Source organism: Cornus florida, unplaced genomic scaffold (assembly GCF_030987335.1).
Source record: "Cornus florida cultivar Cherokee Brave unplaced genomic scaffold, ASM3098733v1 CherokeeBrave_3.0.0_Hap2_Chr09, whole genome shotgun sequence".
Taxonomy (NCBI): domain Eukaryota; kingdom Viridiplantae; phylum Streptophyta; class Magnoliopsida; order Cornales; family Cornaceae; genus Cornus; species Cornus florida.
In genome coordinates, this window is record NW_026775579.1 from 348,146 (window position 1) to 363,402 (window position 15,257).

The 15,257-nt window shown below is 31.9% G+C and overlaps 1 protein-coding gene across 1 annotated transcript; it reads right to left on the reverse strand.

Annotated features, from left to right (window-relative positions):
• Positions 1-7,000: 7,000 nt before the first annotated feature.
• On the reverse strand, positions 7,001-9,030 carry LOC132273855 (protein FAR1-RELATED SEQUENCE 1-like). The gene is made up of 5 exons (XM_059774940.1): positions 7,819-9,030; positions 7,618-7,698; positions 7,364-7,507; positions 7,212-7,259; positions 7,001-7,096 (listed from the first exon to the last, which is right to left on the reverse strand). Exons 1-5 carry the CDS (start codon positions 9,028-9,030, stop codon positions 7,001-7,003), a joined length of 1,581 nt encoding a protein of 526 aa, XP_059630923.1.
• Positions 9,031-15,257: the final 6,227 nt, after the last annotated feature.

Here is a 15,257-nt window from a genome sequence, read left to right on the forward strand (position 1 = left end):
AGTGAAACTGAAAAACAACCTTTCAAGGATGAGTGGGAAAAGGAAGAAGCGGAAAGGGAAAAAAATGCACCAAAACAAGCCCCCAAACAAAAGGTATTATGTCATTTTGCTTTCCCTTCCGTCCTATTATTGTTTCATTATTTGAGGCACGATCCCTTGTTTATAGTATTTTTGTTTTGTAATTGATCATTTAATTGAACTTTTATCCATAGAAAAATCAGAATCATTGGCACAGATGCTCGATCGATCAATTTGTCAAATGTGTATCCCAACTTGGTGCTAAGAAGATCAAAGCGATTGAAGAAATTGGCTTTGGGAAGTTGCTAAACTTGAAATGCACACGTCTGGATCGTAACCTCTTTCGTTATATATTCAGTAACTTCGACTACCACACCGGTCTTCTTAGAGTCGGCCATAATGAATATATCTCTATATCAGCACATGATGTCAATTTCATATTTGGCTTGCCTTGTGGGGAGACGGACGTGCCAGAAGGTTCTGATGTTGAAGTAGAATGGATAAATAACTGTGGATTTCGTAGTCCGGGAGGGATGCACATAAATGCTTTGCAAGACAAGGTTACACAACTTGATGTTGGTGACGATTTTAAGTGAGCATTTGTTTTATTTGCATGTGCAACAGTCCTAAGGCCAAATGGTCGGAGTAATGCCCACCTAAGGGGGTTTGAATCTGTGAACAAAGTCAATTCAATTAGGACTTACAACTGGTGTGGTTATACTTATAAACATTTGGTTGAACCCCTTAAAAAGCCGGGAAAAGAAAGACAGAGTTGGACAGGGTGTTTAATTTTTCTGCAGGTATAATATTTTTTTTTAACTGAATGTTACCTTTTAAAATACTTAGTATATTGGATAAAGAAAAGCCTTTCCTCAAACCTCTATATCTCAGGGCAAGTGTATATATGTTAATTATTTGATGTCATTAAATTCAGTTACTATATCTCATCCGAGTTGATGTGAAATGGCCCGGCAAAGGGGATGTCCAATCTGTGAGTTTTTGGACAAATGAGAATGTAAAGAAACGCCTTCAATGGGAGGAAAATATGGGAGGCTTTGGACATGGTCAGGTAATTTAAATTTTTTTCGTACTTGTAGTTTTTAATTTTTAATTAATTAAAGCATCATAGTTGTATTCATTTTTATAACCGAGTGTAAAACACTTGTGATAGACTCGTCCCATAACCAATTCTACAAGTGGTCATAAAGTCCCTATCAGTGATTATTATTTGTCACCCTCACATTCTACATCTCGTATGACCAATCCAACTGCCGATACAAGTTCGGACTCAGAATACGAGGTAAATATACATTCCATTAATAAATGGATATTTTTATGAAGTTTACATTACATTATGTTATTTTTGTATATTTGTTCTTATTGTCATAAGATCGCAACTTCTTAACCTATTATCTGATGTGTGCAGCACTTCTTTCAAGAATTGAAGATGCAACTTCAAAATACTAACCAAAATTTCAGGAGACTTCAATCCATTAGGGAAAGGCGACGGGAGAAACGAAAGAAAGGTACTGTGAAGGGTAACACCAGTTCAGGTCGCACGAGTATTGGAGAAGAAAGTGGTGAGCATTTGAATATGCAGCCGCAAAGCAACTCATCCGATCCCCATTTGGTGGTTCATGAAATAAGTGGTGAAGGAGTAAATATTGATGAAAATGACATTATTGAATTTGACGATGAATGTGGAGTTGATGACAATTCTAACCAAGTTGAAAAGTGCTTTAATCATGTAGAAGAATCAAATGTCGAAGCCAATATCTCAAATACTGACCAATCCATGGCTTATACTGGGACGGGTAATCTGGAGGCTGCAGGGGAGGGTGTTGAAGATGGCTTAAATGTTGTGCAAGAGGCACAAAAGGATATCAATTTCTCAAACATCCCTATAGGTATAATTCTTTAAATGCTCAACCATCTTTTCATTTCTCCTATTATGATTTCCTTAAATTAGTAATTGATATTGATTATACATGACAGGAGTTGATGATTATGTCCCCAAAGAAATTGTTAGTGGTCGTCGACGAGGTAGGTCACGATATGCACACTCTCCCTGGGACCAAACAGAGTCTAAGAAAAAAATTAGACTTAGTACTGATGACAAAATGTTGTTGAAATATGTCAGAGCCCCTGACCGTGACAAAACGTAAGTAATGGATATGACAGATTCTAGGCATGCCCTTTTTTATGCTTAATCTTATGTTCAATGTTTTTTAAATACTTATTTTATTCTGTTATGTTAGTGAAACTTTGGTAAGTATTAATGCTGCACAACTAAATCGGGCTGATGTTCTTACGATGTTCGGTGATGAGTGGGTGGCAAATGTTGTGAGTGGATTACATGAATATTAACCCCATTCATATTTTTAGTCCATGTTAAATTTGGTTGTTTTTTTTTTTTTTTTTTTTTTTTTTTTTTTTTTTTTTTTTTTTTTTTTTTTTGTCCTTAACATATGATTTTCCTTTCTTATAGGTAATTGATTGTTATTCGACGCTTCTAAACAAAAAACAGGATGAGAAGAAAATGAAGTACTATTTTTCCAGTTTTGCGGTAAGTTGCATCAGGGATGAGAATGTGGAGTTTGTAAGTAATAAGGAGGAGCGCAGGAAACGCTTGGTGAGCGCCTGGGACAAATACTGCAGAAAATTAAAAACAAAGACCAGCGACTTTCATAAATCTGAGTTGGTATGTTATTTTCTTTAACAATCCATGTCTTCTGCCTATGGTTTCTGGTTGTGACAATATTCCACTACTAATATATGTCATGTGTTTAACAGTTCTATTTCCCTGCATGCGTCAGTAATCATTGGTTCTTGTTTGTCATTCACCGTCCAGATAAGCTTATTCATTACATATGTAGCAGAAGACTTGGTTTTAGGCACACAAATTATGGTTTATTGGTGGTATACAACTCTTTTATTCTAATTCATTTCATTTTTTAATTTGATATGTCATATTGTTAGTAATTTTGTTTTTGTATTGCAGAAAGATTTTCTTGACATTGCACTAGGAGAAAAATTGGATTTTTATGATATCATAAAGCATCAAGTTTTACCTGTGCAGCCTGACCCGTATGTTTGACTTTATACTTTTGAAATCTTTTTGTTATTTAACTTATTACTTGTATGTTTGACATGAACTTCCTCAGTAGCTCTCTTATACAATTTTTAATTATTGTTCAGACATTCATGTGGACTTTTTCTTATGAGGTTCATGGAGTTATGGGATGGCAGAAGAATGTTGGGAAGCTTCAATGTTAGTATAATGTCATTGTGAAATATTTTTCTATTTTACAGTGGTTTAAACATAATATATATTTTTTCCTAACAGTATGTTACTTCTATGTAACGGTACAGACGGACTCTACTGTGATCCGTATAGAAATGGCACTGCAACTTTTGACCGATCCTTTAGACGAATGTAGGCAAGAGATTTTGAACAACAGTGCCAAGCATGGGAGAAAAGTTAAATTTGCACCAGGTTGCAAGCTTTAATTTTAGGTGGTGATGAAACTGGTGCTATGTTAAGGTTTAATTTTTGTCAATGGAATGCCTTTTGTAATAAAAGTTACTCCGTTTTATTTTTGTCATACCTTGTAACGATTCAGGCTTGTATGGGGCTGTTATGTGAATGTTTTGTACATGTTAGTTTTGTATAAATTTGGGTACAAGGTAGTTTTGTAAAAAGTTGGGCTCTGTATTCATATACTGAATCTGGTTAATCTTTAAACTACTTTTCATATCTCAACATGTTTATTTGGTTGATTCATTTAGGAAATCTAAACTTATCAGAGCATATATTTTATTATTTTTATATGCTTTGCAAGTAAATGGTTGCACCCACTATGGTGTTTTTGAGTAGTTCACAGTTAATATTGGCGTATCAAATTAAATAAATAAATACCTACTAGTGAGGTCTGAAACACACTCTACCCTCTGCCATGCTTGAAACCAAGGCCAAGACACATTCTCACTGCCTCCAATCTTGCGTCAATGGGGCTAAAAAGGGATTACAATAATGTGTGGTTTTATCCTAGGTAACGAAGGTTGGAAGAGGCTCGAGCTAGAGAAGAAGAGATTGAGGATGTTGATGATAGGGATGAAGACGACCATGAAAGTGATGACGATGATGAAAATGAGGAAGTTCCAGTTGAAAATCGTACCAATCGTGCTCTCTTGTTGGAAATTCTCAAAGGGACTCGTCAAAACCAAGCCACTCTTGAGAAACAACAAACTCAACTTGACAAAATGCACATGGCAATCGCTCATCTTAATGACGATTTTACAGAATTTCGAAACCAATATGGACCTTCTTCTCCTTTAGACAATTTTTCTCCATTTCAAACCCTCTTTTGTGTGCACTTATTAGCTTTATTTGCTTTAGAGAAGCATTTTTCTGTGTTTTATAAACTATGCCTTTATCTGTCATATGGTACTCGTGTTCACAGTCTCTTTCTGTTATCTATAAATTGTCATATTTGCTTATCTTTTGCCCTTTAATTCATTCTTCTCTGATATTTCCTGAAATGGCAAGTTATTTTTCTTTATCTATTAATTTAGTCTCCCATTTTTTTTGAGATGACAAAGGGGGAGAAAGATGTGTTATCATGCTAATGTGCTATTCTATTGCTTTTTTAAGTATCTTGATAGATGCATATTGATTCATACATATCATTCTCATCTCATCTCTCAAAGAACATAAAATTAGCTCATTAGGTTTTTAAACACATTCATATGAGCCTTACATCATACTGGAATTCATTTTAAGCCTCCTACTGAAAGTAGAGAAGGCTTTACAAAAATTAGAGAAGGCTCAAGGGAAAGTAGAGAAGGCTCTACGAAAGTAGAGAAGGCTCTAGATTTCTAGAGAAGGCTCAGAAAATTAGAGCAGGCTCCATTTCAATTAGAGACGGCTCTAAAAGCTTTTTTCAACGAAATGAAGTTTCCATCCAAAGAGCAGGCTCCCAAAAAGGAGAGCCGGCTCTCAAGGCTAGGGAGCCGCCTCCTCTTGTTTACAAGAGCCGGCTCCTTCTAGGGTTTGGCTAATTTATATAGTTTTGTATGTGATATTACTTATATAGCAGGGTGTGAATACTTAATTATGAAGGTGAAAATTGTATTTTTTTAAAAAAAAAAATTTAATTTTTTTTATGCTTTCTTATTAATACACACACACGCGCCCACACACACACATATTATTTTCTCTATATTCACTTCAAATCAGAAAAACAGTATGGTGAATTCAGATAATTTCATATGTGCTATTACTTAAATAACAGGATGTGAATACTTAGTTGAGATGGTGAATGTACTTAGAGGAGATTTGCCGGTTCAACCAAATATCTATATATAATAGAGGAGTTGTAGATATACTTAGTCATATCAAACAAGCAGTGCATTTAATTATACATTTACAGCTAATGTTGTGAGTTATTACACAATTTCGTGTTCAACTAATCCTAACCTACCACATTAATTGGCTATGCATATTGACTATATATCCACCATAAGTTCTTCCCTTTCTGGTAAACCAATGGTTAACCTTCCCCCAAAAGGTAACCAGCATACACAAAACAAGTAGTCTAAAAATGAAAATAGAAGAACTCCCACCGCCGTTGCTCAGTGAGGTGGTTAGTAGAGTGGCAACAAATAATTTTCAAGACCTACTACAACTTCAACAATGGTAAGGATTTAATTGTACATTATTGTTTTATGTTTATAATATTTTTTTCATTCACGAAATTTTTTGTTAAAAGTGTTTAAATATGTGCAGTTCTCATAAGCTAGCTATGGTGTGTTTGGAGCCACATATGTTACGACTTCTCAGTTTTAAATCCTTGTACGAAATACAAACGGGGGGTACCAGTGATACTTACTATTTGCGATGCGTGTTCATGCAAAAGTGTTGATGATGGCAATTTGGAGGCTATGTTTGTCTCCGGAGTGGTACGTTGCTTGCACTCACTTTACTAAATTGTGAAAGTAATTTAATCGGGTTTATTTTTAAGAACTTTATGTTGGATGTAGGAGCTATTTTTCTTCCATCAAAATCGGGCAGATGGGCTAAGTATTCTAACCAAAGGTGCATATCTTCAGCATACTGGTTGTAAGTTTGCTTTAGCCATTACATTAATATATGGCAATGATGCTGATAAAGTAAATGGTATTCTACAACTTTTGAATATGAACACAGACATAACAAATAAACTGATCATAAAACATCGGAGGGAATAAATGATTTCAATAGTGAAAAGAGGGTGGTCAAATGGGTTATTTCATAACATTCCTGCTTGTTGTGAGGAAGATTATGGACCACCGAACTATGAAGGTGACATGGTTCACGTCAAATGGTGGATGGTCGAGCGAATAAATGAGGAAAAAATAAAATGTAATCTTTGCCATTGCGATCTCCACATATTGATGGTGTCTGGCATCATTGGAGAAAAAGTCATAGTCAACTGATGACAACCGTTGATGTCGTTTTCTGTATGTAATGTGATATATGTGTATGTATGTAATGTGATGTATGTAGTGTGATATTGTATTTAACTTTTGAAGTAACAAAATGGAACTTTTGGGATGGATAATCTAATTAGCACTGTCTAACATAAAATTGCCATATGCAAGAGGCAATTAAGTATCGCAATCATTGGAGAAAATAGCCAGATGCCATTCACGGAACCATGTCACCTTGAAATTAATGGTTTCAACCTGTCCCAAATCACAAACAAAATGGACTAAACAATATATGTACACATACATATTTCAATTGACATAAGTAGGCCTGAATAAAAATTCATTTCATTTTCCATATATACAAAACCCAAAAAACAAAAGTGAATAAGTTATCCATACATTTACAAATCTTTACTCAAAAATGAATATATTTTTTATGCCACCATATTCTGTTATCATCCATCAACCATAATATACCTATACACCATCAATTTGTCAAGAATTTCTTAACTCAAAACAAATTTTGCTGAGCTGGAGGATTGATCTCGAATGTTGTCTCCTCCGACATTGGCATCAAATTACGATCACCACTGGTGTGATCAACATCCTTAAAATGGATCATACAAAAACAATATTTGTACATACGTTAATTAATGCAAAGTTAAAATATACATGTTTAGAATATATTGCAGAAGCATAAATTTTATAAGAGATAAACTTACAAGATAATCTGAGAATCGGCATTCATGATACGAAACAAATGGAGTCCCCTGCCATTATATTCTCAATGTTCATTAACTAATGGATTTCAAAAATATGAAATAATGTTCATTAATTTTTATATACCTAGTTCAGAATAAAAGTTTGTTTATACCTGTTTAGTTGGTGGAGTCCTGGGATGACTGAAGTTAGTGGTAGGGCAATATGTCATTTGGTCGATATTTGTTTTCGAATGTAAACGTGCACATGGGTGATGATCTTCGTAAATCCAAGTGGCGTCGCTAGGAATGTCACAACCCTTATTTCAATATAAACATTCTTAATTAAGAGATTATCATACTGAAAATTATAATAATATATAAAAAATAAAAAATCAATGTTTTCATTTAAGAAAAGGAGAAAACTCACATTCGGACGTACATATGTAATAGGTGGCACGGTACTACTGCCACCTACACCTGCACTAACACTGTTGTTGCCATTTGATTTCTACAAAATAATAGATTTATTCATTGTAAAAACAAAATTATGACGTTGCTAATATCAAAATATTAATGACATATACTGGAAAATTAAATTATCAAATAATAAAAAATAAATTAAATTAACATTTCGTTTCGCATAGTTTTTTTTTCTCTGCATGTATTGTTCAAACTTATTCTTCCTCCTGCGCCTTGGTCCCTTACCACCTGTTTCTTTATTCTTTATACCCTTGGCATTACTTCCGGTCACGGCTTGCCCAATGATACTTTCATTATGTTCATAATTATTACTTCTTTCAGTTGAAAAGGCTGAATTGGTTGCCTCTTGTTCAACATCGAAACATTGCCTTTCAACATTAATGTGTTTCCTTTTCCATTTCATCCTCTTTAGCATCAAATTATTGAATACCTCTTCTTTCTGGGATGCAAATGAGCTGATTTCTGTAAAAAAACGACATAACATCCTATACCTTCTGCGTACTTCAAGTTTAGGATCAGCAATAACTTCACATCCACGGATGTCTTGTACGCTGTTATCCCTAGCTTTTCTCGTCCACCTTTTTAGTATATACATAGAAGGTAATTCTTTGAAATACTGAGTGTCGTCTTTCAGTACTTTAAGTACATGGCTACACAAAATACCTTCCATTACATATTTCCCGCACGAACAACTTAGAAAGCCATCATCCCACCTTGTCACAGTCCGATCCACACTGCCATCATGAACAGATACTCTAGAAACACGTAATCCATTTTCATCAAAACTTGTTCCTTCCACGGTAGCAACCACACAAGCTTCTATGAATTGGTCCTGGAAAAGTTCAAAAATCTTCAATGTGTACATATTGCCCACTTGTTTTAGAATGGGACAATTTTGTTTAAGTCTAGGTAGTTTACTGAGTAAACCATACTCAGCTTGATATTCCTTGTACCGTTTGTCTGACAATAGCCTATCAAGGTGCATGAAGAAATCTGGAATACTCATTTTCCTGGTTAAGTACTCTTTCAAGCAGCTATTTAAACTTTCACTCAGCTGCGTTGTCCGCATTCCAGCGGTAAACCAATGTTTAACAAATGGATAACCCCATTTTTCTCTTAAACCAAACAAATTGTTCAACCATGTGTTACCAACAACATTGTAGTCCCTTAACATTACATCCCATTGTATACAAAAATCATCCCCATCATCATAATAGTACATGAATTGACTCAGCACACTTTTAATCCCTTCATCATTCCTAAAAATGGTGCCTACATGCTTCTGTGCACTTGCCATGATGTGCCACGTGCAAAGTAAATGTCTTGTCCTCGGCATAACTTGTGCCAACGCCTTTGCCATTGCACCATATTGGTCAGTAAGAATCGTTTATGGTGCTTTACCTAACATCACATTCAAGAATATATCAAAAAGACATGTAAATGAATAGGCAATCTTATCATACATCATCACTAAAATTTTTAACAGTATTGACAACTTCTGCTACTAAGTTTTGAGAAATATTGATTTCGGCAACGATTGGAATGCTTGTTCTCACATCATTAATACTTAAGTCATTATCCATTGGGATAACTTCAGTATGAATGCTACAATAAGCAAAAGGTCCATCAAAACGTTAAAGTCAGTTTCTATAACTTATGACAAAAAAAATATATACTAAATATTTACCGAACTAATGAAAAGGCCTAAAAAATCGTACAATTATTCAAGATTTCAGATACACTAGAATGCTTAACCAAAGTCAATTTCAAGTAAAAAAAATATCATAATTTAAACAAACTGATGACAAATGAAAGAATTAAAAAAATTTAACTTTAGGTATGAAATTAGTTTTGCAAAGGTGTGAAATTAGTTTGCAGAACTGTGTTAATTGCTTATTTTGATGGTGAAGGTGATCAGTGTCCCTACTTATTAAACTTTACAATGTTCTTTTCCTCATAAATATCACATAATAACCTGTGAAATGCGTAATTGCCTCATACATGAGAACACAAAATATTTGGATAACACATTGGTACCTAATGAAGCCGACTCAGTTAAAAAAAAAAACAATTATGGAAGATTTTACATTCACTAGAATAGTTATTGAATATTATAGAAGAAAATCCTACAATTATCCAGGATTTCAAATGTCCTAGAATGCTTAACCAATGCCAATTTCAAGTAAAAAAAATCATAATTTACACTAACGGATGACAAATGAAAGAATAAAAAAATGTTAAATTTAGGTGTGAAATTAGTTTTGCAGAACTGTGTAAATAGTTTATTTTGATGGTGAACGTGATCAGTGTCCCTACTTATCAAACTTCACAATGTATTTTTTCTCAGAAATGTAACATAATAACCTGTGAAATGTGTAATTGCTGCATACATGAGAAGACAAAATATTTGGATAACACATTGGTACCTAATGAAGCCAACTCAGTTAAAAAAACAATTATGTAAGATTTTACATTCACTAGAATGGTTATTGAAGATTATAGAAGAAAATCCTATAATTATCCAAGATTTCAAATACGCTAGAATGCTTAACCAATGCCAATTTCAAATAAAAAAAATCATAATTTACACTAACGGATGACAAATGAAAGAATTCAAAATTGTTAAATTTAGGTGTGAAATTAGTTTTACAGATGTGTGAAATTAGTTTTACAGATGTGTGAAATTAGTTTTTTAGAACTGTGTGAATAGCTTAATTTTATGGTGAAGGTGATCAGTGTCCCTACTTATTAAACTTCACAATGTATTTTTTCTCATAAATGTGACATAATAACCTGTGAAATGTGTAATTGCCGCATACATGAGAAGACAAAATATTTGGATAACACATTGGTATCTAATGAAGCCAACTCAGTTAAAAAAAAACAATTAGGGAAGATTTTACATTCACTAGAATGGTTATTGAAGATTATAGAAGAAAATTCGACAATTAACCAAGATTTCAAATACTCTAGAATGCTTAACTAATGTCAATTTCAAGTAAAAAAAAAATCATAATTTACACTAACGGATGACAAATGAAAGAATTTAAAAATGTTAAATTTAGGTGTGAAATTAGTTTGGCAAAGGTGTGAAATTAGTTTTTTAGAACTATGTGAATAGCTTATTTTGATGGTGAAGGTGATCAGTGTCCTTACTTATTAAACTTCACAATGTATTTTTTCTCATAAATGTGACATAATAACCTGTGAAATGTGTAATTGCTACATACATGAGAAGACAAAATATTTGGATAACACATTGGTATCTAATGAAGCCAACTCAGTTAAAAAAAAATAATTATGGAAGATTTTACATTCACTAGAATGGTTATTGAAGATTATAGAAGAAAATCCTATAATTATCCAAGATTTCAAGTACGCTATAATGCTTAACCAATGTCAATTTCAAGTAAAAAAAATATCATAATTTACACTAACGGATGACAAATGAAAGAATTAAAAAATGTTAAATTTAGGTGTGAAATTAGTTTTGCAGAGGTGTGAAATTAGTTTAGTAGAACTATGTGAATAGCTTATGTTGATGGTGAAGGTGATCAGTGTACCTACTTATTAAACTTCACAATGTTTTTTCCCTCATAAATATCACATAATAACCTGTGAAATGCGTAATTACCGCAAACATGAGAAGACAATATTTGGATAACACATTGGTACCTAATGAAGCCAACTCAGTTAAAAAAACAATTATGAAAGATTTTACATTCACTAAAATGGTTATCGAAGATTATAGAAGAAAATCCTACAATTATCCAAGATTTCAAATATGCTAGAATGCTTAACCAATGTTAATTTCAAGTAAAAAAATATCATAATTTACACTAACAGATGACAAATGAAAGAATTAAAAAATGTTAAATTTAGGTGTGAAATTAGTTTTGCATAGGTGTGAAATTAGTTTTTCAGAACTGTGTAAATAGCTTATTTTGATGGTGAAGGTGATCAGTGTCCCTACTTATTAAACTTCACAATGTATTTTTTCACATAAATGTGACATAATAACATGTGAAATGTGTAATTGCCGCATACATGAGATGACAAAATATTTGGATAACACATTGGTATCTAATGAAGCCAACTCAGTTAAAAAAAAAAACAATTATGGAAGATTTTACATTCACTAGAATGGTTATTGAAGATTATAGAAGAAAATCCTACAATTAACCAAGATTTCAAATACGCTAGAATGCTTAACTAATGTCAATTTCAAGTAAAAAAAATCATAATTTACACTAACGGATGACAAATGAAAGAATTAAAAAATGTTTAATTTAGGTGTGAAATTAGTTTTGCAGAGCTGTGTAAATAGTTTATTTTGATGGTGAAGGTGATCAGTGTCCCTACTTATTAAACTTCACAATGTATTTTTTCTCAGAAATGTAATATAATAACCTGTGAAATGTGTCATTGCCGCATACATGAGAAGACAAAATATTTGGATAACACATTGGTACCTAATGAAGCTAACTCAGTTAAAAAAAAAAACAATTATGCAAGATTTTACATTCACTAGAATGGTTATTGAAGATTATAGAAGAAAATCCTACAATTATCGAAGATTTTAAATAAGCTAGAATGCTTAACTAATGTCAATTTCAAGTAAAAAAATATCAAAATTTACACTAACAGATGACAAATGAAAGAATTAAAAAATGTTAAATTTAGGTGTGAAATTAGTTTTGCAGAGGTGTGAAATTAGTTTTGCAAAACTGTGTGAATAGCTTATTTTGATGGTAAAGGTGATCAGTGTCCTTACTTATTAGACTTTACAATGTTTTTTTCCTCATAAATATCACATAATAACCTGTGAAATACGTAATTGTCGCATACATGAGAAGACAAAATATTTGGATAATACATTGGTACGTAATAAATCCAACTCAGTTAAAAAAAAAAAAAAAACAATTACGGAAGATTTTACATTCACTAGAATGGTTATTAAAGATTATTGAAGAAAATCTTACAATTATCCAAGATTTCAAATACGCTAGAATGCTTAACCAATGTCAATTTCAAGTAAAAAAAAAATCATAATTTACACTAACGGATGACAAATGAAAGAATTAAAAAATGTTAAATTTAGGTGTGATATTAGTTTTGCAGAAGTGTGAAATTAGTTTAGTAGAACTGTGTAAATAGCTTATTTTGATGGTGAAGGTAATCAGTGTCCCTACTTATTAAATTTTACAATGTATTTTTTCTCATAAATATCACATAATAACCTGTGAAATGTGTAATTGCCGCATACATGAGAAGAAAAAATATTTGGATAACAAATTGGTACCTAATGAAGCCAACTCAGTTAAAAAAAATAATTATGTAAGATTTTACATTCACTAGAATGGTTATTGAAGATTATAGAAAAAAATTCTACAATTATCCAACATTTCAAATATGCTAGAATGTTTAACCAATGTCAATTTCAAGTAGAAAAATATCAGAATTTACACTAACAGATGACAAATGAAAGAATTAAAAAATGTTAAATTTAGGTGTCAAATTAGTTTTATAGAGGTGTGAAATTAGTTTTACAGAACTGTGTCAATAGCTTATTTTGATGGTGAAGGTGATCAGTGTTTTCACAATGTTTTTTTCCTCATAAATATCACATAATAACTTGTGAAATGCGTAATTGCCGCATACATGAGAAGACAAAATATTTGGATAACACATTGGTACCTAATGAAGCCAACTCAGTTAAAAAAAAAATAATTATGGAAGATTTTACATTCACTAGAATGGTTATTGAAGATTATAGAAGAAAATCCTACAATTATCCAAGATTTCAAGTACACTATAATGCTTAACCAATGCCAATTTCAAGTAAAAAAATATCATAATTTACACTAACGGATGACAAATGAAAGAATTAAAAAATGTTAAATTTAGGTGTGAAATTAGTTTTGTAGAGGTGTGAAATTAGTTTAGTAGAACTGTGTGAATAGCTTATTTTGATAGTGAAGGTGATCAATGTTCCTACTTATTAAACTTCACAATGTTTTTTTCCTCATAAATATCACATAATAACCTGTGAAATGCGTAATTGCCGCATACATGAGAAGACAATATTTGGATAATACATTGGTACCTAATGAAGCCAACTCAGTTAAAAAAAAAAACAATTATGTAAGATTTTACATTCACTAGAATGGTTATCGAAGATTATAGAAGAAAATTCTACAATTATCAAAGATTTCAAATACGCTAGAATGCTTAACCAATGTTTATTTCAAGTAGAAAAATATCATAATTTACACTAACAGATAACAAATGAAAGAATTAAAAAATGTTAAATTTAGGTGTGAAATTAGTTTTGCATAGGTGTGAAATTAGTTTTTCAGAACTGTGTAAATAGCTTATTTTGATGGTGAAGGTGATCAGTGTCCCTACTTATTAAACTTCATAATGTTTTTTTCCTCATAAATATCACATAATAACCTGTGAAATATGTAATTGCCGCATACATGAGAAGACAAAATATTTGGATAACACATTGGTACCAAATGAAGCCAACTCAGTTAAAAAAAACAATTATGGAAGATTTTACATTCACTAGAATGGTTATTGAAGATTATAGAAGTAAATCCTACAATTATCCAAGATTTCAAATATACTGGAATGCTTAACCAATGTCAATTTCAATTAAAAAAATATCATAATTTACACTAATGGATGACTAATGAAAGTATTAAAAAATGTTAAAATTAGGTGTGAAATTAGTTTTACAGAGGTGTGAAATTAGTTTTGCAGAACTGTGTGAATAACTTAATTTGAAGGTGAAGGTGATCAGTGTCCCTATTTATTAAAATTATGGAAGATTTTACATTCACTAGAATGCTTATTTATGATTATAGAAGAAAACCCTACAATTATCTAAGATTTCAGATTCACTATAATGCTTAACCAATGTCAATTTCAACTAAAAAATATCATAGTTTACACTAACAGATGACAAATAAAATAATCATAAATTCTTAAGTTTATGTGTGACATAAGTTAGTTCGTACTGTGTGAATAGCTTATTTTGATGGTGAAGGTGATCAGAATTCCTATTTGTTAAACTTCGCAATTTTTTTCTCTCATAAATATCAAATATTAACCTCTGAAATGTCTAATTGCTGCATGCATTTAATACCAATTTTTTTTGATAACACATTCATACCTACTGAAGCCAATTCAGTTCTAAAAATCAATTATGGAAGATTTTACATTCATTACAATGACAGATCGATGACAAATGAAAGAATCATAAATTTTCTAAATCTACATTATTGCGTTCAAAACAAAAATTTCACTGTAAATGAACAATATATTAAATGCACAATATTAATAAGACTTACCAACAATCAAGCATTAATTAAGTCAATTGTAAATACCACATCAGGTCCATTGTAGATTTCCTTTCTGTAGATGAATAGTTGACATTGCATTGAGAAATCAGCACACTGCAATCTGGGTTTTGATTCAAAAAAGATTATAAAAAAGTAAGAATAGAGGAGAGAGGAATTAGGGTTTCCAATAAAAAAGAAATTCAAAAGCAATATGTTTTTTTGATGGAACAAAGAGAGA

Bases quoted from the DNA above. Each gene is read 5' to 3' on its own strand.
- LOC132273855 (XM_059774940.1), bottom strand. From the start codon at position 9,030: ATGGCAAAGGCGTTGGCACAAGTTATGCCGAGGACAAGACATTTACTT. The intron at 7,508-7,617 runs GTGAGTTTTCTC...TATTGAAATAAG, and splicing joins TTACATATGTACGTCCGAAT to GGTTGTGACATTCCTAGCGA. The intron at 7,260-7,363 runs GTATAAACAAAC...ATATAATGGCAG, and splicing joins GGACTCCACCAACTAAACAG to GGGACTCCATTTGTTTCGTA.